The 27,571-nt window shown below is 50.2% G+C and overlaps 1 protein-coding gene across 1 annotated transcript; it reads right to left on the reverse strand.

Moving 5' to 3' along the window:
* Positions 1 to 220: 220 nt before the first annotated feature.
* nit2 (nitrilase family, member 2) lies at positions 221 to 27,472 on the reverse strand. The gene is made up of 10 exons (XM_052475761.1): positions 27,179 to 27,472; positions 26,266 to 26,384; positions 24,458 to 24,578; positions 22,637 to 22,728; positions 21,369 to 21,462; positions 18,323 to 18,397; positions 18,086 to 18,164; positions 5,626 to 5,724; positions 2,559 to 2,614; positions 221 to 1,086 (listed from the first exon to the last, which is right to left on the reverse strand). The coding sequence occupies exons 1-10, from the start codon at positions 27,204 to 27,206 to the stop codon at positions 992 to 994; spliced, it is 858 nt and encodes a 285-aa protein (XP_052331721.1). The 5' UTR covers positions 27,207 to 27,472; the 3' UTR covers positions 221 to 991.
* Positions 27,473 to 27,571: the final 99 nt, after the last annotated feature.

The raw sequence follows: 27,571 nt of genomic DNA on the forward strand, positions 1-27,571 counted from the left end.
TGCAGCAATAATGATCTTTGTTATAGACCGATACTGTGCGTTTGCTGCAGAATTAATAGAAACAAACCGGTTGTGATGCATCTCGTCTGTTTGATGCGTTTTGATCTTGTCATGATAAAGATATTGAAATAGTCTACAGCCACTGGCGATGCTCAGAATAGCTGATGTTTTAAACCAGGTCGTCTTTCTAAATCAGAGAACAAGAACAGAGCAGACAGAATGAGTATTTCTTGGAAAAAATTAATTTAATTGAACTGGATGTAGATTTGAAAACAGATGAGACATGTTATACTAAGAATATAAATCTTTGTTTAAATTAGAGATGACATGCATCCTCTTTGTGTAAATTAGAGAGGACATACATACTCTTTGTGTAAATTAGAGAGGACATACATCCTCTTTGTTTAAATTAGAGATGACATTCATCCTCTTTGTTTAAATTAGAGAGGACATTCATCCTCTGTTTAAATTAGAGAGGACATTCATCCTCTGTTTAAATTAGAGAGGACATGCATCCTCTTTGTTTAAATTAGAGAGGACATACATCCTCTTTGTTTAAATTAGAGAGGACATACATCCTCTTTGTTTAAATTAGAGAGGACATACATCCTCTTTGTTTAAATTAGAGAGGACATACATCCTCTTTGTTTAAATTAGAGGACATTCATCCTCTATGTGTAAATTAGAGAGGACATACATCCTCTTTGTTTAAATTAGAGAGGACATACATCCTCTTTGTGTAAAATGGTTCCATCGAAGATATTCTGCTTTATTACATGCACCTTCAAAATCAGACTAGATTTACTGGTTCCACAGCTGCTACTGTTACTCCACTGTAGGTCACAGTGGAGTCATGTATTGTAGGCACAAACAGCTGTGTAGCCAACACTCATTCTCCAGCTATCAATTTCTCACCAAGAATAGACAGGTCTGTTTACTGTAACTAATGATTGCCTCAGTTCCTCATAGCTAAGGGTTCAGGGGTTAAAGTTCATCCCTCCTGCACTGCGTTCACAGTGTAGAGGTCACTGCGGCGTTGGGCTGTGATGGGGATCTGTTGACGAACGTTGGCCAAATACTGCAGGTCTGAAAAACACACAGACCACATAGGGAGAGGTCAGGACACTGATCAGCTAAAGTAAACTACAGTTACATTGGTCACAATGGATAATGATGCTGGCTCAAACTACAGTTACATTAGATAATGGATAATGATGCTGGCTCAAACTACAGTTACATTAGATAATGGATAATGATGCTGGCTCAAACTACAGTTACATTAGATAATGGATAATGATGCTGGCTCAAACTACAGTTACATTAGTCACAATGGATAATGATGCTGGCTCAAACTACAGTTACATTAGATAATGGATAATGATGCTGGCTCAAACTACAGTTACATTAGATAATGGATAATGATGCTGGCTCAAACTACAGTTACATTAGATAATGGATAATGATGCTGGCTCAAACTACAGTTACATTAGATAATGGATAATGATGCTGGCTCAAACTACAGTTACATTAGATAATGGATAATGATGCTGGCTCAAACTACAGTTACATTAGTCACAATGGATAATGATGCTGGCTCAAACTACAGTTACATTAGATAATGGATAATGATGCTGGCTCAAACTACAGTTACATTAGATAATGGATAATGATGCTGGCTCAAACTACAGTTACATTAGATAATGGATAATGATGCTGGCTCAAACTACAGTTACATTAGATAATGGATAATGATGCTGGCTCAAACTACAGTTACATTAGATAATGGATAATGATGCTGGCTCAAACTACAGTTACATTAGTCACAATGGATAATGATGCTGGCTCAAACTACAGTTACATTAGATAATGGATAATGATGCTGGCTCAAACTACAGTTACATTAGATAATGGATAATGATGCTGGCTCAAACTACAGTTACATTAGATAATGGATAATGATGCTGGCTCAAACCACAGTTACATTAGATAATGGATAATGATGCTGGCTCAAACTACAGTTACATTAGATAATGGATAATGATGCTGGCTCAAACTACAGTTACATTAGTCACAATGGATAATGATGCTGGCTCAAACTACAGTTACATTAGATAATGGATAATGATGCTGGCTCAAACTACAGTTACATTAGATAATGGATAATGATGCTGGCTCAAACTACAGTTACATTAGATAATGGATAATGATGCTGGCTCAAACTACAGTTACATTAGATAATGGATAATGATGCTGGCTCAAACTACAGTTACATTAGATAATGGATAATGATGCTGGCTCAAACTACAGTTACATTAGATAATGGATAATGATGCTGGCTCAAACTACAGTTACATTAGTCACAATGGATAATGATGCTGGCTCAAACTACAGTTACATTAGATAATGGATAATGATGCTGGCTCAAACTACAGTTACATTAGATAATGGATAATGATGCTGGCTCAAACTACAGTTACATTAGATAATGGATAATAGTGCTGGTTCACAAAGAGGTTCAGGACCACTCAATCACACTGAACCACTCCGGTACCACTCACCAATGTCTGCGTAAACAACAGTCTCTTCAGACCCTGCCTTAGATATCACCTCTCCCCTGTCATGATGAAATAACTGTTAGAGATGATTTCAATCACATCACACATCCAATAAAACACATTCTGCACAAAGGACAGGACTGGTCTCTAACAACAGTACTGTGACCCCCAGGCTGTCTAGTACTCACCAGGGACTAACAACAGTACTGTGACCCCCAGGCTGTCTAGTACTCACCAGGGACTAACAACAGTACTGTGACCCCCAGGCTGTCTAGTACTCACCAGGGACTAACAACAGTACTGTGACCCCCAGGCTGTCTAGTACTCACCAGGGACTAACAACAGTACTGTGACCCCCAGGCTGTCTAGTACTCACCAGGGACTAACAACAGTACTGTGACCCCAGGCTGTCTAGTACTCACCAGGGACTAACAACAGTACTGTGACCCCCAGGCTGTCTAGTACTCACCAGGGACTAACAACAGTACTGTGACCCCCAGGCTGTCTAGTACTCACCAGGGACTAACAACAGTACTGTGACCCCCAGGCTGTCTAGTACTCACCAGGGACTAACAACAGTACTGTGACCCCAGGCTGTCTAGTACTCACCAGGGACTAACAACAGTACTGTGACCCCCAGGCTGTCTAGTACTCACCAGGGACTAACAACAGTACTGTGACCCCCAGGCTGTCTAGTACTCACCAGGGACTAACAACAGTGCTGTGACCCCCAGGCTGTCTAGTACTCACCAGGGACTAACAACAGTGCTGTGACCCCAGGCTGTCTAGTACTCACCAGGGACTAACAACAGTACTGTGACCCCCAGGCTGTCTAGTACTCACCAGGGACTAACAACAGTACTGTGACCCCCAGGCTGTCTAGTACTCACCAGGGACTAACAGTACTGACCCCCAGGCTGTCTAGTACTCACCAGGGACTAACAACAGTACTGTGACCCCCAGGCTGTCTAGTACTCACCAGGGACTAACAACAGTACTGTGACCCCAGGCTGTCTAGTACTCACCAGGGACTAACTACAGTACTGTGACCCCCAGGCTGTCTAGTACTCACCAGGGACTAACAACAGTACTGTGACCCCCAGGCTGTCTAATACTCACCAGGGACTAACAACAGTGCTGTGACCCCAGGCTGTCTAATACTCACCAGGGACTAACAACAGTACTGTGACCCCCAGGCTGTCTAGTACTCACCAGGGACTAACAACAGTGCTGTGACCCCCAGGCTGTCTAGTACTCACCAGGGACTAACAACAGTGCTGTGACCCCAGGCTGTCTAGTACTCACCAGGGACTAACAACAGTACTGTGACCCCAGGCTGTCTAGTACTCACCAGGGACTAACAACAGTACTGTGACCCCCAGGCTGTCTAGTACTCACCAGGGACTACCAAAGTGCTGTGACCCCAGGCAGTCTAGTACTCACCAGGGACTAACAACAGTGCTGTGACCCCAGGCAGTCTAGTACTCACCAGGGACTAACAACAGTGCTGTGACCCCAGGCAGTCTAGTACTCACCAGGGACTAACAACAGTGCTGTGACCCCAGGCAGTCTAGTACTCACCAGGGACTAACAACAGTGCTGTGACCCCAGGCAGTCTAGTACTCACCAGGGACTAACAACAGTGCTGTGACCCCAGGCTGTCTAGTACTCACCAGGGACTAACAACAGTACTGTGACCCCCAGGCTGTCTAGTACTCACCAGGGACTAACAACAGTGCTGTGACCCCCAGGCTGTCTAGTACTCACCAGGGACTAACAACAGTGCTGTGACCCCAGGCTGTCTAGTACTCACCAGGGACTAACAACAGTACTGTGACCCCAGGCTGTCTAGTACTCACCAGGGACTAACAACAGTACTGTGACCCCAGGCTGTCTAGTACTCACCAGGGACTAACAACAGTACTGTGACCCCAGGCTGTCTAGTACTCACCAGGGACTAACAACAGTACTGTGACCCCAGGCTGTCTAGTACTCACCAGGGACTAACAACAGTACTGTGACCCCAGGCTGTCTAGTACTCACCAGGGACTAACAATAGTGCTGTGACCCCCAGGCTGTCTAATACTCACCAGGGACTAACAACAGTACTGTGACCCCCAGGCTGTCTAGTACTCACCAGGGACTAACAACAGTACTGTGACCCCAGGCTGTCTAGTACTCACCAGGGACTAACAACAGTACTGTGACCCCCAGGCTGTCTAGTACTCACCAGGGACTAACAACAGTACTGTGACCCCCAGGCTGTCTAGTACTCACCAGGGACTAACAACAGTACTGTGACCCCCAGGCTGTCTAGTACTCACCAGGGACTAACAACAGTACTGTGACCCCCAGGCTGTCTAGTACTCACCAGGGACTAACAACAGTACTGTGACCCCCAGGCTGTCTAGTACTCACCAGGGACTAACAACAGTACTGTGACCCCCAGGCTGTCTAGTACTCACCAGGGACTAACAACAGTACTGTGACCCCCAGGCTGTCTAGTACTCACCAGGGACTAACAACAGTGCTGTGACCCCAGGCTGTCTAGTACTCACCAGGGACTAACAACAGTACTGTGACCCCAGGCTGTCTAGTACTCACCAGGGACTAACAACAGTACTGTGACCCCCAGGCAGTCTAGTACTCACCAGGGACTAACAACAGTACTGTGACCCCCAGGCAGTCTAGTACTCACCAGGGACTAACAACAGTACTGTGACCCCCAGGCAGTCTAGTACTCACCAGGGACTAACAACAGTGCTGTGACCCCAGGCAGTCTAGTACTCACCAGGGACTAACAACAGTGCTGTGACCCCAGGCAGTCTAGTACTCACCAGGGACTAACAACAGTGCTGTGACCCCAGGCAGTCTAGTACTCACCAGGGACTAACAACAGTACTGTGACCCCCAGGCTGTCTAGTACTCACCAGGGACTAACAACAGTGCTGTGACCCCCAGGCTGTCTAGTACTCACCAGGGACTAACAACAGTGCTGTGACCCCAGGCTGTCTAGTACTCACCAGGGACTAACAACAGTACTGTGACCCCCAGGCTGTCTAGTACTCACCAGGGACTAACAACAGTGCTGTGACCCCAGGCCACGTAGGAGGCGGTCTCATCTCTGGCAGGGGAAGCCGTGGCCACGTACACCTGGTTATCAACCGCTCTGGTAAGGAGAGAGACAAGAGACAGACAAGAGTGTGAGTTAAGGACCACACACAGCAAATGTTGCTCTACAGTTCATCTGCCATCTGTCTGCTGTTCGGTGTGTTTCAGACACCCCCTGCTGGTGGCTTACATTTTTGCACAATTCAAGTTTAAGTTGTCACATGCAATGACATGAAATGCTTAACTTGCAACCCGACCCAACAGTTCACTATTTAATATCAATATTGTAGAAGCTACATTTTGGGTCTGGGCCAGTACCAAATTTGCAGAGAAAGACACTGGTAGACACTGTAGGTACATGTAGCTAGGGGTTAGGAGACAGACACTATGTACATGTAGCTAGGGGTTAGGAGACAGACACTATGTACATGTAGCTAGGGGTTAGGAGACAGACACTGTATGTACATGTAGCTAGGGGTTAGGAGACAGACACTATGTACATGTAGCTAGGGGTTAGGAGACAGACACTGTATGTACATGTAGCTAGGGGTTAGGAGACAGCCACTATGTACATGTAGCTAGGGGTTAGGAGACAGACACTGTATGTACATGTAGCTAGGGGTTAGGAGACAGCCACTATGTACATGTAGCTAGGGGTTAGGAGACAGACACTGTATGTACATGTAGCTAGGGGTTAGGAGACAGACACTGTATGTACATGTAGCTAGGGGTTAGAGACAGACACTGTATGTACATGTAGCTAGGGGTTAAGAGACAGACACTGTATGTACATGTAGCTAGGGGTTAGGAGACAGACACTATGTACATGTAGCTAGGGGTTAGGAGACAGACACTATGTACATGTAGCTAGGGGTTAGGAGACAGACACTGTATGTACATGTAGCTAGGGGTTAGGAGACAGACACTGTATGTACATGTAGATAGGGTTTAGGAGACAGACACTGTATGTACATGTAGCTAGGGGTTTAGGAGACAGACACTGTAGGTACATGTAGCTAGGGGTTAGGAGACAGACACTGTATGTACATGTAGCTAGGGGTTGGGAGACAGACACTGTATGTACATGTAGCTAGGGGTTAGGAGACAGACACTGGTAGACACTGTATGGCAGCAGCATAAGTGGTGGAGGTTGTGTGTATGTGAGTCTGTGGGTGGTTAATTTTATTTCTGCGCCTGGCCCGCCACAGGAGTCGCTAGAGTGCGATGGGACAAGAACATCCCTGCAGGCCAAACCCTCCACTAACCCGGACACGAACCAGGATCTGAGCCCGGACACGAACCAGGATCTGAGCCCGGACACGAACCAGGATCTGAGCCCGGACACGAACCAGGATCTGAGCCCGGACACGAACCAGGATCTGAGCCCGGACACGAACCAGGATCTGAGCCCGGACACGAACCAAGATCTGAGCCCGGACACGAACCAGGATCTGAGCCCGGACACGAACCAGGATCTGAGCCCGGACACGAACCAGGATCTGAGCCCGGACACGAACCAGGATCTGAGCCCGGACACGAACCAGGATCTGAGCCCGGACACGAACCAAGATCTGAGCCCGGACACGAACCAAGATCTGAGCCCGGACACGAACCAAGATCTGAGCCCGGACACGAACCAAGATCTGAGCCCGGACACGAACCAAGATCTGAGCCCGGACACGAACCAGGATCTGAGCCCGGACACGAACCAGGATCTGAGCCCGGACACGAACCAGGATCTGAGCCCGGACACGAACCAGGATCTGAGCCCGGACACGAACCAGGATCTGAGCCCGGACACGAACCAGGATCTGAGCCCAGACACGAACCAGGATCTGAGCCCAGACACGAACCAGGATCTGAGCCCAGACACGAACCAGGATCTCTGATCACTGCGATGTAGTGCCTTAGACCACTGCGCCACTCGGGAGGCCGAGTCTGTGAGTGTTAGTGTGAGTCTGTGAGTGTTAGTGTGAGTCTGTGAGTGTTAGTGTGAGTCTGTGAGTGTTAGTGTGAGTCTGTGAGTGTTAGTGTGAGTCTGTGAGTGTTAGTGTGAGTCTGTGAGTGTTAGTGTGAGTCTGTGAGTGTTAGTGTGAGTCTGTGAGTGTTAGTGTGAGTCTGTGAGTGTTAGTGTGAGTCTGTGAGTGTGTGAGTGTGAGTCTGTGAGTGTTAGTGTGAGTCTGTGAGTGTTAGTGTGAGTCTGTGAGTGTTAGTGTGAGTCTGTGAGTGTTAGTGTGAGTCTGTGAGTGTTAGTGTGAGTCTGTGTGTTAGTGAGTCTGAGTGTTAGTGTGAGTCTGTGAGTGTTAGTGTGAGTCTGTGAGTGTTAGTGTGAGTCTGTGAGTGTTAGTGTGAGTCTGTGAGTGTTAGTGTGAGTCTGTGAGTGTTAGTGTGAGTCTGTGAGTGTGAGTCTGTGAGTGTGAGTCTGTGAGTGTTAGTGTGAGTCTGTGAGTGTTAGTGTGAGTCTGTGAGTGTTAGTGTGAGTCTGTGAGTGTTAGTGTGAGTCTGTGAGTGTTAGTGTGAGTCTGTGAGTGTTAGTGTGAGTCTGTGAGTGTTAGTGTGAGTCTGTGAGTGTTAGTGTGAGTCTGTGAGTGTTAGTGTGAGTCTGTGAGTGTTAGTGTGAGTCTGTGAGTGTTAGTGTGAGTCTGTGAGTGTTAGTGTGAGTCTGTGAGTGTTAGTGTGAGTCTGTGAGTGTTAGTGTGAGTCTGTGAGTGTTAGTGTGAGTCTGTGAGTGTTAGTGTGAGTCTGTGAGTGTTAGTGTGAGTCTGTGAGTGTTAGTGTGAGTCTGTGCGTGACAGCAGGATATACATGGAAACAGGGCTGAAAAGTGACTGGTAGCAGGAATATATAAATACTACGATAATATATACACTACCGTTCAAAAGTTTGGGGTCACTTAGAAATGTCCTTGTTTTTGAAAAGAAAATCAGAAATACAGTGTAAACATTGTTATGTTGTAAATGACTATTGTAGCTGGAAACAGCAGATTTTTTAAAATGGAATATCAGGCCCATTATCAGAAACCATCACTCCTGTGTTCCAGTGGCACATTGTGTTAGCTAATCCAAGTTGATCATTTTAAAAGGCTAATTGATCATTAGAAAACACTTCTGCAATTATGTTAACACAGATTAAAACTGTTGTCCTAATTAAAGAAGCAATAAAACTGTCCTTCTTTAGACTAGTTGAGTATCTGGAGCATCAGCATTTGTGGGTTCGATTACAGGCTCAAAATGGCCAAAAACAAATAACTTTGTTCTGAAACTCATCAGTCTATTCTTGTTCTGAACAAATTAAGGCTATTCCATGCGAGAAATTGCCAAGAAACTAAAGATCTCATACAACGCTCCCTTTACAGAACAGAGCAAACTGGCTCTAACCAGAATAGAAAGAGGAGTGGGAGGCCCCGGTACACAACTGAGCAAGAGGACAAGTACATTAGAGTGTCTAGTTTGAGAAAGAGGCTTCACAAGTCCTCAACTGGCAGCTTCATTAAATAGTACCAGCAAAACAGCAGTCTCAACGTCAACAATGAAGAGGCGACTCCGGGAAACTGACCTTCTAAATTTCAGTGACCCCAAACTTTTTAACGGTAGTGTACATGTAAACAGGACTAATATAGCGTCCAGTAGCAGGATAAATAGATAGATACTAATGGTAATAAACTCAGCAAAAAAAGAAACCTCCCCTTTTCAGGTCCCTGTCTTTCAAAGATAATTTGTAAAAATCCAAATAACTTCACAGATCTTCATTGTAAAGGGTTTAAACACTGTTTCCCAATGCTTGTTCAATGAACCATAAACAATTAATGAACATGCACCTGTGGAACGGTCGTTAAGACACTAACAGCTTACAGACGGTAGGCAAATAAGGTCACAGTTATGAAAACTTAGGACACTAAAGAAGCCTTTCTACTGACTCTGAAAAACACAAAGAAAGATGCCCAGGATCCCTGCTCATCTGTGTGAATGTGCCTTAGGCATGCTGCAAGGAGGCATGAGGACTGCAGATGTGGCCAGGGCAATAAATTGCAATGTCCGTACTGTGAGACGCCTAAGACAGCGCTACAGGGAGACAGGACGGACAGCTGATCGTCCTCGCAGTGGCAGACCACGTGTAACAACACCTGCACAGGATCGGTACATCCGAACATCACACCTGCGGGACAGGTACAGGATGGCACCAACAACTGCCCGAGATACACCAGGAACGCACAATCCCTCCATCAGTGCTCAGACTGTCTGCAAAAGGCTGAGAGAGGCTGGACTGAGGACTTGTAGGCCTGTTGTAAGGCAGGTCCTCACCAGACATCACCGGCAACAACGTTGCATATAGGCACAAACCCACCGTCGCTGGACCAGACAGGACTGGCAAAAAGTGCTCTTCACTGACAAGTCACGGTTTTGTCTCACCGGGGGTGATGGTAAGTTTTGCATTTGTCGAAGGAATGAGCGTTACGCCGAGGCCTGTACTCTGGAGCGGGATCGATTTGGAGGTGGAGGGTCCGTCATGGTCTGGGGCGGTGTGTCACAGCATCATCGGACTGAGCTTGTTGTCATTGCAGGCAATTTCAATGCTGTGCGTTACAGGGAAGACATCCTCCTCCCTCATGCGGTACCCTTCCTGCAGGCTTATCCTGACATGACCCTCCAGCATGACAATGCCACCAGCCATACTGCTCGTTCTGTTCATGATTTCCTGCAAGACAGGAATGTCAGTTCTACCATGGCCAGCGAAGAGCCCGGATCTCAATTCCAGTGAGCACGTCTGGGACCTGTTATATCGGAGGGTGAGGGCTAGGGCCATTCCTCACAGAAATGTCCGGGAACTTGCAGGTGCCTTGGTGAAAGAGTGGGGTAACATCTCAGAGTAAGAACTGGAAAATCTGGTGCAGTCCATGAGGAGGAGATGCACTGCAGTACTTAATGCAGCTGGTGGCCACACCAGATACTGACTGTTACTTTTGATTTTGACCCCTTCTTTGTTCAGGGACACATTATTCAATTTCTGTTAGTCACATGTCTGTGGAACTTGTTCAGTTTATGTCTGTTGTTGAATCTTGTTATGTTCATACAAATATTTACACCTCTTAAGTTGGCTGAAAACAAACGCAGTTGACAGTGAGAGGACGTTTCTTTTTTGCTGAGTATATATACACATGTAAAGAGGAGTAATAGTGACCGGTAGCAGGATAAATAGATACATACTAATGATAATGGCAATCCATAATCAATGACCAGTAGTAATACACACAATTTCTTATTTACACTGACGGCCTTCCAAAAGGCCTCCTGCAGGGACGGGGCTGGGAATCAACATTTAGGACAAAATACACATCACGACAAGAGAGACAACAACACTACATGAAGAGAGACCGAAGACAACAACATAGCAAGGCAGCAACACATGACAACACAGCATGGTGTCGCTCAGCCTTGAGACGGCATGACTCTACCGGTGTCTCTCAGCCTTTAGACGGCATGACTCTACCGGTGTCTCTCAGCCTTTAGACGGCATGACTCTTCCGGTGTCGCTCAGCCTTGAGACGGCATGACTCTTCCGGTGTCGCTCAGCCTTGAGACGGCATGACTCTACCGGTGTCGCTCAGCCTTGAGACGGCATGACTCTACCGGTGTCGCTCAGCCTTTAGGACGGCATGACTCTACCGGTGTCTCTCAGCCTTTAGGACGGCATGACTCTACCGGTGTCTCTCAGCCTTTAGGCGGCATGACTCTACCGGTGTCTCTCAGCCTTTAGACGGCATGACTCTACCGGTGTCTCTCAGCCTTTAGGACGGCATGACTCTACCGGTGTCGCTCAGCCTTTAGGACGGCATGACTCTACCGGTGTCGCTCAGCCTTTAGGACGGCATGACTCTACCGGTGTCGCTCAGCCTTTAGACGGCATGACTCTACCGATGTCTCTCAGCCTTTAGACGGTATGACTCTACCGATGTCTCTCAGCCTTTAGACGGTATGACTCTACCGGTGTCTCTCAGCCTTTAGGACGGCATGACTCTACCGGTGTCTCTCAGCCTTTAGACGGCATGACTCTACCGGTGTCTCTCAGCCTTGAGACGGCATGACTCTACCGGTGTCTCTCAGCCTTGAGACGGCATGACTCTACCGGTGTCGCTCAGCCTTTAGACGGCATGACTCTACCGGTGTCGCTCAGCCTTTAGGACGGCATGACTCTACCGGTGTCGCTCAGCCTTTAGGATGGCATGACTCTACCGGTGTCGCTCAGCCTTTAGGACGGCATGACTCTACCGATGTCGCTCAGCCTTTAGACGGCATGACTCTACCGATGTCTCTCAGCCTTTAGACGGCATGACTCTACCGGTGTCTCTCAGCCTTTAGGACGGCATGACTCTACCGGTGTCTCTCAGCCTTTAGACGGCATGACTCTACCGGTGTCTCTCAGCCTTTAGGACGGCATGACTCTACCGGTGTCGCTCAGCCTTTAGGACGGCATGACTCTACCGATGTCGCTCAGCCTTTAGACGGCATGACTCTACCGATGTCTCTCAGCCTTTAGACGGCATGACTCTACCGGTGTCTCTCAGCCTTTAGGACAGCATGACTCTACCGGTGTCGCTCAGCCTTTAGGACGGCATGACTCTACCGATGTCGCTCAGCCTTTAGACGGCATGACTCTACCGATGTCTCTCAGCCTTTAGACGGCATGACTCTACCGATGTCTCTCAGCCTTTAGACGGCATGACTCTACCGGTGTCTCTCAGCCTTTAGGACGGCATGACTCTACCGGTGTCGCTCAGCCTTTAGGACGGCATGACTCTACCGGTGTCGCTCAGCCTTTAGACGGCATGACTCTACCGGTGTCGCTCAGCCTTTAGACGGCATGACTCTACCGGTGTCGCTCAGCCTTTAGGACGGCATGACTCTACCGGTGTCGCTCAGCCTTTAGAACGGCATGACTCTACCGGTGTCTCAGCCTTTAGGACGGCATGACTCTACCGGTGTCGCTCAGCCTTTAGACGGCACGACTCTACCGGTGTCGCTCAGCCTTTAGGACGGCATGACTCTACCGGTGTCTCTCAGCCTTTAGGACGGCATGACTCTACCGGTGTCTCAGCCTTTAGGACGGCATGACTCTACCGGTGTCTCTCAGCCTTTAGGACAGCATGACTCTACCGGTGTCGCTCAGCCTTTAGACGGCATGACTCTACGATGTCGCTCAGCCTTTAGACGGCATGACTCTACCGGTGTCGCTCAGCCTTTAGACGGCATGACTCTACCGGTGTCTCTCAGCCTTTAGACGGCATGACTCTACCGGTGTCTCTCAGCCTTTAGACGGCATGACTCTACCGGTGTCGCTCAGCCTTTAGAAGGCATGACTCTACCGGTGTCTCAGCCTTTAGGACGGCATGACTCTACCGGTGTCTCTCAGCCTTTAGGACGGCATGACTCTACCGGTGTCGCTCAGCCTTTAGAACGGCATGACTCTACCGGTGTCTCTCAGCCTTTAGGACAGCATGACTCTACCGGTGTCGCTCAGCCTTTAGACGGCATGACTCTACGATGTCGCTCAGCCTTTAGATGTCGCTCAGCCTTTAGACGGCATGACTCTACCGATGTCTCTCAGCCTTTAGACGGCATGACTCTACCGGTGTCTCTCAGCCTTTAGACGGCATGACTCTACCGGTGTCTCTCAGCCTTTAGGACGGCATGACTCTACCGGTGTCTCAGCCTTTAGGACGGCATGACTCTACCGGTGTCTCTCAGCCTTTAGACGGCATGACTCTACCGGTGTCTCTCAGCCTTTAGGACGGCATGACTCTACCGGTGTCGCTCAGCCTTTAGACGGCATGACTCTACCGGTGTCTCTCAGCCTTTAGGACGGCATGACTCTACCGGTGTCACTCAGCCTTTAGACGGCATGACTCTACCGGTGTCTCTCAGCCTTTAGACGGCATGACTCTACCGGTGTCACTCAGCCTTTAGACGGCATGACTCTACCGGTGTCTCTCAGCCTTGAGACGGCATGACTCTACCGGTGTCGCTCAGCCTTTAGACGTCATGACTCTACCGGTGTCGCTCAGCCTTTAGACGGTATGACTCTACCGATGTCGCTCAGCCTTTAGACGGCATGACTCTACCGATGTCTCTCAGCCTTTAGACGGCATGACTCTACCGGTGTCTCTCAGCCTTTAGGACGGCATGACTCTACCGGTGTCTCTCAGCCTTTAGACGGCATGACTCTACCGGTGTCGCTCAGCCTTTAGGACGGCATGACTCTACCGGTGTCGCTCAGCCTTTAGAACGGCATGACTCTACCGGTGTCTCAGCCTTTAGGACGGCATGACTCTACCGGTGTCGCTCAGCCTTTAGACGGCACGACTCTACCGGTGTCGCTCAGCCTTTAGGACGGCATGACTCTACCGGTGTCTCTCAGCCTTTAGGACGGCATGACTCTACCGGTGTCTCAGCCTTTAGGACGGCATGACTCTACCGGTGTCTCTCAGCCTTTAGGACAGCATGACTCTACCGGTGTCGCTCAGCCTTTAGACGGCATGACTCTACGATGTCGCTCAGCCTTTAGACGGCATGACTCTACCGGTGTCGCTCAGCCTTTGTCTCTCAGCCTTTAGGACGGCATGACTCTACCGGTGTCTCTCAGCCTTTAGACGGCATGACTCTACCGGTGTCTCTCAGCCTTTAGACGGCATGACTCTACCGGTGTCGCTCAGCCTTTAGAAGGCATGACTCTACCGGTGTCTCAGCCTTTAGGACGGCATGACTCTACCGGTGTCTCTCAGCCTTTAGGACGGCATGACTCTACCGGTGTCGCTCAGCCTTTAGAACGGCATGACTCTACCGGTGTCTCTCAGCCTTTAGGACAGCATGACTCTACCGGTGTCGCTCAGCCTTTAGACGGCATGACTCTACGATGTCGCTCAGCCTTTAGACGGCATGACTCTACCGATGTCTCTCAGCCTTTAGACGGCATGACTCTACCGGTGTCTCTCAGCCTTTAGACGGCATGACTCTACCGGTGTCTCAGCCTTTAGGACGGCATGACTCTACCGGTGTCTCTCAGCCTTTAGACGGCATGACTCTACGATGTCGCTCAGCCTTTAGACGGCATGACTCTACCGATGTCTCTCAGCCTTTAGACGGCATAACTCTACCGGTGTCTCTCAGCCTTTAGGACGGCATGACTCTACCGGTGTCTCAGCCTTTAGGACGGCATGACTCTACCGGTGTCTCTCAGCCTTTAGACGGCATGACTCTACCGGTGTCTCTCAGCCTTTAGGACGGCATGACTCTACCGGTGTCGCTCAGCCTTTAGACGGCATGACTCTACCGGTGTCTCTCAGCCTTTAGGACGGCATGACTCTACCGGTGTCGCTCAGCCTTTAGGACGGCATGACTCTACCGATGTCGCTCAGCCTTTAGATGGCATGACTCTACCGATGTCTCTCAGCCTTTAGACGGCATGACTCTACCGGTGTCTCTCAGCCTTTAGGACAGCATGACTCTACCGGTGTCGCTCAGCCTTTAGACGGCATGACTCTACCGGTGTCGCTCAGCCTTTAGGACGGCATGACTCTACCGGTGTCGCTCAGCCTTTAGACGGCATGACTCTACCGGTGTCGCTCAGCCTTTAGGACGGCATGACTCTACCGGTGTCGCTCAGCCTTTAGAACGGCATGACTCTACCGGTGTCTCAGCCTTTAGGACGGCATGACTCTACCGGTGTCGCTCAGCCTTTAGACGGCACGACTCTACCGGTGTCGCTCAGCCTTTAGGACGGCATGACTCTACCGGTGTCTCTCAGCCTTTAGGACGGCATGACTCTACCGGTGTCTCAGCCTTTAGGACGGCATGACTCTACCGGTGTCTCTCAGCCTTTTAGACGGCATGACTCTACCGGTGTCGCTCAGCCTTTAGACGGCATGACTCTACGATGTCGCTCAGCCTTTAGACGGCATGACTCTACCGGTGTCGCTCAGCCTTTAGACGGCATGACTCTACCGGTGTCTCTCAGCCTTTAGACGGCATGACTCTACCGGTGTCTCTCAGCCTTTAGGACGGCATGACTCTACCGGTGTCTCAGCCTTTAGGACGGCATGACTCTACCGGTGTCTCTCAGCCTTTAGACGGCATGACTCTACCGGTGTCTCTCAGCCTTTAGGACGGCATGACTCTACCGGTGTCGCTCAGCCTTTAGAACGGCATGACTCTACCGGTGTCTCAGCCTTTAGGACGGCATGACTCTACCGGTGTCTCTCAGCCTTTAGGACGGCATGACTCTACCGGTGTCGCTCAGCCTTTAGAACGGCATGACTCTACCGGTGTCTCTCAGCCTTTAGGACAGCATGACTCTACCGGTGTCGCTCAGCCTTTAGACGGCATGACTCTACGATGTCGCTCAGCCTTTAGACGGCATGACTCTACCGATGTCGCTCAGCCTTTAGACGGCATGACTCTACCGATGTCTCTCAGCCTTTAGACGGCATGACTCTACCGGTGTCTCTCAGCCTTTAGACGGCATGACTCTACCGGTGTCTCTCAGCCTTTAGGACGGCATGACTCTACCGGTGTCTCAGCCTTTAGGACGGCATGACTCTACCGGTGTCTCTCAGCCTTTAGACGGCATGACTCTACCGGTGTCTCTCAGCCTTTAGGACGGCATGACTCTACCGGTGTCGCTCAGCCTTTAGACGGCATGACTCTACCGGTGTCTCTCAGCCTTTAGGACGGCATGACTCTACCGGTGTCACTCAGCCTTTAGACGGCATGACTCTACCGGTGTCACTCAGCCTTTAGACGGCATGACTCTACCGGTGTCACTCAGCCTTTAGACGGCATGACTCTACCGGTGTCTCTCAGCCTTGAGACGGCATGACTCTACCGGTGTCGCTCAGCCTTTAGACGTCATGACTCTACCGGTGTCTCTCAGCCTTTAGACGGTATGACTCTACCGGTGTCGCTCAGCCTTTAGGACAGCATGACTCTACCGGTGTCTCTCAGCCTTTAGGACAGCATGACTCTACCGGTGTCGCTCAGCCTTTAGACGTCATGACTCTACCGGTGTCTCTCAGCCTTTAGACGGTATGACTCTACCGGTGTCTCTCAGCCTTTAGGACAGCATGACTCTACCGGTGTCTCTCAGCCTTTAGGACAGCATGACTCTACCGGTGTCGCTCAGCCTTTAGACGGCATGACTCTACGATGTCGCTCAGCCTTTAGACGGCATGACTCTACCGATGTCTCTCAGCCTTTAGACGGCATGACTCTACCGGTGTCTCTCAGCCTTTAGGACGGCATGACTCTACCGGTGTCTCTCAGCCTTTAGGACGGCATGACTCTACCAGTGTCGCTCAGCCTTTAGAACGGCATGACTCTACCGGTGTCGCTCAGCCTTTAGGACAGCATGACTCTACCGGTGTCGCTCAGCCTTTAGACGGCATGACTCTACGATGTCGCTCAGCCTTTAGACGGCATGACTCTACCGATGTCTCTCAGCCTTTAGACGGCATGACTCTACCGGTGTCTCTCAGCCTTTAGACGGCATGACTCTACCGGTGTCTCTCAGCCTTTAGGACGGCATGACTCTACCGGTGTCTCAGCCTTTAGGACGGCATGACTCTACCGGTGTCTCTCAGCCTTTAGACGGCATGACTCTACCGGTGTCTCTCAGCCTTTAGGACGGCATGACTCTACCGGTGTCGCTCAGCCTTTAGAACGGCATGACTCTACCGGTGTCTCAGCCTTTAGGACGGCATGACTCTACCGGTGTCGCTCAGCCTTTAGGACGGCATGACTCTACCGGTGTCGCTCAGCCTTTAGGACGGCATGACTACAGGTGTCGCTCAGCCTTTAGGACGGCATGACTACAGGTGTCGCTCAGCCTTTAGACGGCATGACTCTACCGGTGTCTCTCAGCCTTTAGGACGGCATGACTCTACCGGTGTCACTCAGCCTTTAGACGGCATGACTCTACCGGTGTCTCTCAGCCTTTAGACGGCATGACTCTACCGGTGTCTCTCAGCCTTGAGACGGCATGACTCTACCGGTGTCTCTCAGCCTTGAGACGGCATGACTCTACCGGTGTCTCTCAGCCTTGAGACGGCATGACTCTACCGGTGTCGCTCAGCCTTTAGACGTCATGACTCTACCGGTGTCTCTCAGCCTTTAGACGGTATGACTCTACCGGTGTCGCTCAGCCTTTAGACGGTATGACTCTACCGGTGTCGCTCAGCCTTTAGACGGCATGACTCTACCGGTGTCCCTCAGCCTGTAGGCGGCATGACTCTACCGGTGTCGCTCAGCCTTTAGGACGGCGTGGGCAGAAAAGAGCCAGTGAGCAGGACACAGCAAATGGTTTTAAAAATGGAAAATGACTTAATAGAAACTGGTTTCCTAAACCTTTGGTTTTCTAAGATGTTCACCAACCTTCCTCTCTGCAGCAGTTCCCAGTGGGCCGGCCCGGTGGTCATGTTGAAGGCTCCAGGGTAGACCAATAGTTGGCATCCTGAACACAGATAACAACAACATCCTCACTGTTCATTCATTACAACTTCAATACATTCCCTGCTTCATATTGGTTTTATATACATGCCCCTTTGGGATCCTTTCTGCCCCTCTACCTACAATGGTTACCAGGTTGGTAAGACACCATGTTACCCTCACCTTTCTTAGAGTAGAGTTGGGCCAGCTCTGCAAACCTTATGTCATAGCAGATCCCTACACCCACCCTACAGTATGCTGGAGGAGACATGACAGAGAAGGGATAGTTAGAGTTAACCCAATACACAGTAACACGGGGTTAGAGTTAACCCAATACACAGTAACACGGGGTTAGAGTTAACCCAATACACAGTAACACGGGGTTAGAGTTAACCCAATACACAGTAACACAGGGTTAGAGTTAACCCAATACACAGTAACACGGGGTTAGAGTTAACCCAATACACAGTAACACGGGGTTAGAGTTAACCCAATACACAGTAACACAGGGTTAGAGTTAACCCAATACACAGTAACACGGGGTTAGAGTTAACCCAATACACAGTAACACGGGGTTAGAGTTAACCCAATACACAGTAACACAGGGTTAGAGTTAACCCAATACACAGTAACACAGGGTTAGAGTTAACCCAATACACAGTAACACGGGGTTAGAGTTAACCCAATACACAGTAACTTACCAGACTATACCCAGCATGCTACAATGCAGGTTTGGAGGTGACACTATGTGAAAAGCGTTGCGTCCCAAGTGGCACCATATTACTGGTCAAAAGAAGTGCACAATTCGTCGTAACCCACCTCGACCATCCGTCCCATTGGCCAACGTGCAATCATTGGAGAATAAACTGGATGAGCTCCGTTCAAGACTATCCGACCAACGGGACATTAAAAACTGTAATATCTTATGTTTCACAGCTTCGTGGCTGAACGATGACAAGGATCATATACAGTTGTCTGGGTTTTCCGTGCATCGGCTGCATCCGTTAAGACAAGGGGTGGCTATCTGAGTCTATTTGTCAATAACAGCTGCTTGACTGAGGTGAGTACCTCATGATAAGCTGTACACCACACTATTTACCAAAGAGAGTTTTCATCTATATTTTTCATAGCCGTCGATTTACCACCACAAACCGATGCTGCCACTAAGACCACACTCAACGAGCTGTATAAGGCCATAAGCAAACTGCTCAGCCAGAGGTGGCGCTCCTAGTGGCCGGGGACTTTAATGCAGGAAAACTTAAATCCGTTTCACCTCATTTCTACCAGCATGTCACATGTGCAACCAGAGGGAAAAAAACTCTAGACCACCTTTACTCCACACACAGAGTGTGTAATACTTAATAAATACTTATTTTCCACCATAATTTGCAAATAAATTCATTAAAAATCCTACAATGTGATTTTCTGGATTTTTCCCCCTCATTTTGTCTGTCATAGTTGAAGTGTACCTATGATGAAATTTACAGGCCTCTCATCTTTTTAAGTGGGAGAACTTGCACAATTGGTGGCTGACTAAATACTTTTTTGCCCCACTGTACATACACCAACTAGAAGCCATGGATTACAGGCAACATTCACACTGAGCTAAAGACTAGAGCTGCCACTTCAAGGAGCGGGACACTAATCCGGACGCTTATAAGGAATCCCATTATGCCCTCAGACGAACCATCAACCAGGCAAAGCATCAATTCAGGACTAAGATTGAATCATACTACACCGGCTCTGATGCTCTTGGATGTGGCAGGGCTTGCAAACTATTACAGACAACAAAGGGAAATCCAGCCGCGAGCTGCTCAGTGGAGCGAGCCTACCAGACAGGCTGAATGCCTTTTATGCTCACTTCGAGACAAATAACACTGAAGCATGCATGAGAGCACCAGTTGTTCCAGATGACTGTGTGATCACGCTCTCCGTAGCAGATGCGAACAACACCTTTAAACAGGTCAACATTCACAAGGTTGCGGGGCCAGACGGATTACCAGGACGTGTACTCAGACATTTTCAACCTCTCCCTGACCCAGTCTGTATTACCTATATGTTTCAAGCAGACCACCACAGTGCCCAAGAAAGTGAAGGTAACCTGCTTAAACAACTACCGCCCGTAGCACTCACTTTGGTAGCCATGAAGTGCGTTGAAAGGCTGGTCATGGCTCACATCAACACCATCATCCTGGAAACCCTAGATCCACTCCAATTCGCATACCGCCCCAACAGATCCACAGCAATCTAAACTTCACTCCACACTGCCCTTTCCCACCTGGACAAAAGGAACACCTATGTGAGAATGCTGTTCATTGACTACAGCTCAGCATTCTACACCATAGTGCCCTCAAAGCTCATCACTAATCTAAGGTCTCTGGGACTAAACACCTCCCTCTGCAACTGGATCCTGGACTTCCTGATGGGCCGCCCCCAGGTGGTAAGGGTAGGCAACAACACATCCGCCACACTGATCCTCAACATGGGGGCCCCTCAGGGGTGCGTGCTCAGTCCCCTCCTGTACTTCCTGGCCATGCACGATTCCAACACATCATTAAGTTTGCTGATGACAACAGTGGTCACCGACAACGATGAGACAGCCTAAAGGGAGGAGGTCAGAGACCTGACCGTGTGGTGCAAGGAAAACAACCTCTCCCTCAATGTGAGCAGGATAAAGGAGCTGATTGTGGACTACAGGAAAAGGAGGGCTTAACACGTCCCATTAACATCGATGGGGCTGTAGTGGAGCGGGTCGAGAGCTTCAAGTTCGTTGTTGTCCACATCACCAACAAACTAACATGGTCCAAGCACCCCAAGACATTCATGAAGAGGGAACTTTATATAGTCTTGTACATATTTTATTAACTGCATTGTTGGTTTTATTGTTTTATTTAACGAGGCAAGTCAGTTAAGAACAAATTCTTATTTACAATGATGGCCTACCCCGGCCAAACCCGGACGACGCTGGGCCAATTGTGCGCCGCCCCATGTGACTGCCAATCACGGCTGGTTGTGATACAGCCTGGAATCAAACCAGGGTCTGTAGTGACGCCTCTTGCACTGAGATGCAGTACATTAGAACGCTGCGCCACTTGGAAGTCTGAGGCTTGTAAGTCAGCATTTCACTGTAAGATCTACACATGTTGTATTCGGCGCATGTGGCACATATAATTTGATTTGACTACATAGGGAATAGGGTGCCATTTGGGACGCGGACTCAGAGACTCACGCGTGTCAAACACTGACAGGTTGCTCCCTGGGCTCAGCGTCTCTGACTCCTGGAAACGGATCTTCCCTGGAACGTCGATGTCAAAGAGGTGGATCTTCAAGAGGAATAGTGGTAAATATGAATGTACGGCAATGAAATACAGCTAGTGTCCTGTGAAAGCATTTCTCCCCTCATAAAGTTGGAGTCATACTGTATGCATGTGTTATACATGTATATGTCCATTGTGCCTGTTCCTACCTTCCTGTGTCTGAGCACCGTGTTCCTCCTACCTTCCTGTGTCTGAGCACCGTGTTCCTCCTACCTTCCTGTGTCTGAGCACCGTGTTCCTACCTTCCTGTGTCTGAGCACCGTGTTCCTCCTACCTTCCTGTGTCTGAGCACCGTGTTCCTACCTTCCTGTGTCTGAGCACCGTGTTCCTCCTGCCTTCCTGTGTCTGAGCACAGTGTTCCTCCTACCTTCCTGTGTCTGAGCACCGTGTTCCTCCTACCTTCCTGTGTCTGAGCACCGTGTTCCTCCTACCTTCCTGTGTCTGAGCACCGTGTTCCTACCTTCCTGTGTCTGAGCACCGTGTTCCTACCTTCCTGTGTCTGAGCACCGTGTTCCTACCTTCCTGTGTCTGAGCACCGTGTTCCTACCTTCCTGTGTCTGAGCACCGTGTTCCTACCTTCCTGTGTCTGAGCACCGTGTTCCTACCTTCCTGTGTCTGAGCACCGTGTTCCTACCTTCCTGTGTCTGAGCACCGTGTTCCTACCTTCCTGTGTCTGAGCACCGTGTTCCTACCTTCCTGTGTCTGAGCACCGTGTTCCTACCTTCCTGTGTCTGAGCACCGTGTTCCTACCTTCCTGTGTCTGAGCACCGTGTTCCTACCTTCCTGTGTCTGAGCACCGCGTTCCTCCTACCTTCCTGTGTCTGAGCACCGCGTTCCTCCTACCTTCCTGTGTCTGAGCACCGTGTTCCTACCTTCCTGTGTCTGAGCACCGCGTTCCTCCTACCTTCCTGTGTCTGAGCACCGCGTTCCTCCTACCTTCCTGTGTCTGAGCACCGTGTTCCTCCTACCTTCCTGTGTCTGAGCACCGTGTTCCTCCTACCTTCCTGTGTCTGAGCACCGTGTTCCTACCTTCCTGTGTCTGAGCACCGTGTTCCTACCTTCCTGTGTCTGAGCACCGTGTTCCTCCTGCCTTCCTGTGTCTGAGCACCGTGTTCCTACCTTCCTGTGTCTGAGCACCGTGTTCCTACCTTCCTGTGTCTGAGCACCGCGTTCCTCCTACCTTCCTGTGTTTGAGCACCATGTTGCCATCAGGTCCAAACACTGGACAGGTGTTATACAGCTTCCCTCCATCATCCTCCTCAGGGATGGAGCCTGAATACACCAATACATCACAGCCCACTGTTTAACACACAGCTCATTAATACACAGCTCATTAACACACAGCTCATTAATACACAGCTCATTAACACACAGCTCATTAATACACAGCTCATTAACACACAGCTCATTAATACACAGCTCATTAATACACAGCTCATTAATACACAGCTCATTAACACACAGCTCATTAATACACAGCTCATTAATACACAGCTCATATATTAATGGCTGTCCAGCTACGGGGACAGTCCCAACAGGCTGTCCAGCTACGGGGACAGTCCCACCAGGCTGTCCAGCTACGGGGACAGTCCCAACGGCTGTCCAGCTACGGGGACAGTCCCACCGGCTGTCCAGCTACGGGGACAGTCCCACCGGCTGTCCAGCTACGGGGACAGTCCCAACGGTTTTCCAGCTATGGGGACAGTCCCACCAGGCTGTCCAGCTACGGGGACAGTCCCACCAGGCTGTCCAGCTACGAGGACAGTCCCAACGGCTGTCCAGCTACGGGGACAGTCCCACCAGGCTGTCCAGCTACGGGGACAGTCCCAACGGCTGTCCAGCTACGGGGACAGTCCCACCAGGCTGTCCAGCTACGGGGACAGTCCCACCGGCTGTCCAGCTACGGGGACAGTCCCAACGGCTGTCCAGCTACGGGGACAGTCCCAACGGCTGTCCAGCTACGGGGACAGTCCCAACGGCTGTCCAGCTACGGGGACAGTCCCAACGGCTGTCCAGCTACGGGGACAGTCCCAACGGCTGTCCAGCTACGGGGACAGTCCCAACGGCTGTCCAGCTACGGGGACAGTCCCACCAGGCTGTCCAGCTACGGGGACAGTCCCACCAGGCTGTCCAGCTACGGGGACAGTCCCACCAGGCTGTCCAGCTACGGGGACAGTCCCACCGGCTGTCCAGCTACGGGGACAGTCCCAACGGCTGTCCAGCTACGGGGACAGTCCCAACAGGCTGTCCAGCTACGGGGACAGTCCCAACAGGCTGTCCAGCTACGGGGACAGTCCCAACGGCTGTCCAGCTACGGGGACAGTCCCACCGGCTGTCCAGCTACGGGGACAGTCCCAACGGCTGTCCAGCTACGGGGACAGTCCCACCGGCTGTCCAGCTACGGGGACAGTCCCACCAGGCTGTCCAGCTACGGGGACAGTCCCACCGGCTGTCCAGCTACGGGGACAGTCCCAACGGCTGTCCAGCTACGGGGACAGTCCCAACAGGCTGTCCAGCTACGGGGACAGTCCCAACAGGCTGTCCAGCTACGGGGACAGTCCCAACGGCTGTCCAGCTACGGGGACAGTCCCACCAGGCTGTCCAGCTACGGGGACAGTCCCAACGGCTGTCCAGCTACGGGGACAGTCCCAACGGCTGTCCAGCTACGGGGACAGTCCCAACGGCTGTCCAGCTACGGGGACAGTCCCAACGGCTGTCCAGCTACGGGGACAGTCCCACCAGGCTGTCCAGCTACGGGGACAGTCCCACCAGGCTGTCCAGCTACGGGGACAGTCCCAACGGCTGTCCAGCTACGGGGACAGTCCCACCAGGCTGTCCAGCTACGGGGACAGTCCCAACGGCTGTCCAGCTACGGGGACAGTCCCACCAGGCTGTCCAGCTACGGGGACAGTCCCAACAGGCTGTCCAGCTACGGGGACAGTCCCACCAGGCTGTCCAGCTACGGGGACAGTCCCACCAGGCTGTCCAGAGTTCCTCTCACCTCCCACCAGATACACCTGGCTCTCCTTGGCTGCCTCAGACAGAACCTGACTGGATTCTCCAGGGATCTTCTCTGCATACTCAGGGAAGAAGCCAGTTCCATAGGGGGAGTTGAAGCACTCCTGTACATGTCAATATAATCAATCTGTTTGGATGGTATTATGGGAAACAACTGGCACAGTAACCTTTCTAATGAGAAGTCAATCAACAATAAAACAAGTCAATATTAATTCCTGGAAATAAATATCAATTGTTCCACTGATGGAAATCAAATCATATTTCCCATCAGCAGTTGCCACAAAGTGGTTTACAGTAGCCCCCGCCTAGGCCACAAAGTGGTTTACAGTAGCCCCCGCCTAGGCCACAAAGTGGTTTACAGTAGCCCCCGCCTAGGCCACAAAGTGGTTTACAGTAGCCCCGCCTAGGCCACAAAGTGGTTTACAGTAGCCCCCGCCTAGGCCACAAAGTGGTTTACAGTAGCCCCCGCCTAGGCCACAAAGTGGTTTACAGTAGCCCCCGCCTAGGCCACAAAGTGGTTTACAGTAGCCCCCGCCTAGGCCACAAAGTGGTTTACAGTAGCCCCCGCCTAGGCCACAAAGTGGTTTACAGTAGCCCCCGCCAAGGCCACAAAGTGGTTTACAGTAGCCCCCGCCTAGGCCACAAAGTGGTTTACAGTAGCCCCCGCCTAGGCCACAAAGTGGTTTACAGTAGCCCCCGCCTAGGCCACAAAGTGGTTTACAGTAGCCCCCGCCTAGGCCACAAAGTGGTTTACAGTAGCCCCCGCCTAGGCCACAAAGTGGTTTACAGTAGCCCCCGCCTAGGCCACAAAGTGGTTTACAGTAGCCCCCGCCTAGGTCACAAAGTGGTTTACAGTAGCCCCCGCCTAGGCCACAAAGTGGTTTACAGTAGCCCCGCCTAGGCCACAAAGTGGTTTACAGTAGCCCCCGCCTAGGCCACAAAGTGGTTTACAGTAGCCCCCGCCTAGGCCACAAAGTGGTTTACAGTAGCCCCCGCCTAGGCCACAAAGTGGTTTAGAGTAGCCCCCGCCTAGGCCACAAAGTGGTTTACAGTAGCCCCCGCCTAGGCCACAAAGTGGTTTACAGTAGCCCCCGCCTAGGCCACAAAGTGGTTTACAGTAGCCCTCGCCTAGGCCACAAAGTGGTTTACAGTAGCCCTCGCCTAGGCCACAAAGTGGTTTACAGTAGCCCCCGCCTAGGCCACAAAGTGGTTTACAGTAGCCCCGCCTAGGCCACAAAGTGGTTTACAGTAGCCCCCGCCTAGGCCACAAAGTGGTTTACAGTAGCCCCCGCCTAGGCCACAAAGTGGTTTACAGTAGCCCCCGCCTAGGCCACAGTGGTTTACAGTAGCCCCCGCCTAGGCCACAAAGTGGTTTACAGTAGCCCCCGCCTAGGCCACAAAGTGGTTTACAGTAGCCCCCGCCTAGGCCACAGTGGTTTACAGTAGCCCCCGCCTAGGCCACAAAGTGGTTTACAGTAGCCCCCGCCTAGGCCACAGTGGTTTACAGTAGCCCCCGCCTAGGCCACAGTGGTTTACAGTAGCCCCCACCTAGGCCACAGTGGTTTACAGTAGCCCCCGCCTAGGCCACAAAGTGGTTTACAGTAGCCCCCGCCTAGGCCACAAAGTGGTTTACAGTAGCCCCCACCTAGGCCACAAAGAGCAACAAAAGCAGAAGAGAGAGCACAGTGGCCAGGAAAAACTCCCTAGAAGGAAGACATCTAGAGAGGAACCAGGCTCATGGGGGTGGCCCATCACCACATTTCAGAAGATTAAAATGGGTGGCGTACTCACAGGTAAGACCACCAATTTGGCCCCCTGTGCAGCTGCTTCTTTGATCAGCCCCCGGGCTCTGGAGAGGTTGTCAGTTTTGACCTTCGTCACATGTAGCTGGACCACTGCTAGACGGAACTCTGGGGGCAGAAACAGAATGGTCACCATTCAGACACCGATGTTCAAAAACTCTGCCATGATATGCAAAAACAAATGCTGTCTTTCCGCATTACATAATTCTGCTAAAGGTCAATGACCAGACACTACAATGATCAACATTGGGAGTATTTTAATATAATATAATAATTTTAAGTCTATTAAAGGGGGGCACGTAACCTCGCTGTTAAGAGCTTTGGGCCAGTAACCAAAAGGTCGCTGGTTTCGACACTCCCTGAGCCAACTAGGTTAATAGAAAAAGTCAGCGAACATGAGCAAGGCGCTTAACCTTTAACCCTAACTGCTCCTGTCGTCGCCCTGGATAACAGCATTTGCTAAAAGGTCCAAAATATAATTGAAGACTGCACAGGTGGACATTTCAACTGCTCCAATGGCACTTATAGTAGGGGTGTTAACCCTTGTGTCCTGGCTAAATTCTCAATCTTCCCCTCAAAACCATCACGGTCACCTAATAATCCACAGTTTACAATTGTCTCATTAATCCCCCTCCTCTCCCCTGTAACTATTCCCCAGGTCTTTGCTGTAAATGAGAACGTGTTCTCAGTCAATTTACCTGGTAAAATAACGGATAAATAAAACTACATGCATTGAAAATAAATACTTGCCTATTTTCAGCTGTCAACAACAGAGCCAATGGCAACACGAGCAGCAATGTACATTTGAGCTGGAAATCTCAACATAGCTAGCTCGAAAATAAAGCTAATGTTGTCACCTGTAAAAGCCAGTTATGCTTCAATAGCTAGCTCTTTGTACTTACTCGACATTGTCTTGGCCAATAGAGACATTAATGCTTGCAGCAGTTTGCAGGATTCGTGTTCTCATAATATGAACGTGAAAAACATCTCTTCTTCCGGGTCTATGCTGGACATCTTTTCAAAATAAAGGTCTTTTGTTTTAGTTCAAGCACTTTGTACAGTTTATGCGCATATGTAGCTGGCAAGCCCAACCGACCAGCAGATACCACTATTATTAATTGTATGTCATTAGCACGACGGTTCTTCTTATACCTCAGTGGCTCCGATTGCGCCCGTCTTTCTGTGGAACGGTTGTCCCTAGTTACCACAGTCACAAAGTCATAAACCCCGCCCATTTCCCTCTTCTTAAAATCTTCTTTAAACCTAATCCTAACATTAACCTGAACCTTCATTTT

This window comes from Oncorhynchus keta, chromosome 22 (assembly GCF_023373465.1).
Source record: "Oncorhynchus keta strain PuntledgeMale-10-30-2019 chromosome 22, Oket_V2, whole genome shotgun sequence".
NCBI classification, from domain to species: Eukaryota; Metazoa; Chordata; class Actinopteri; order Salmoniformes; family Salmonidae; genus Oncorhynchus; species Oncorhynchus keta.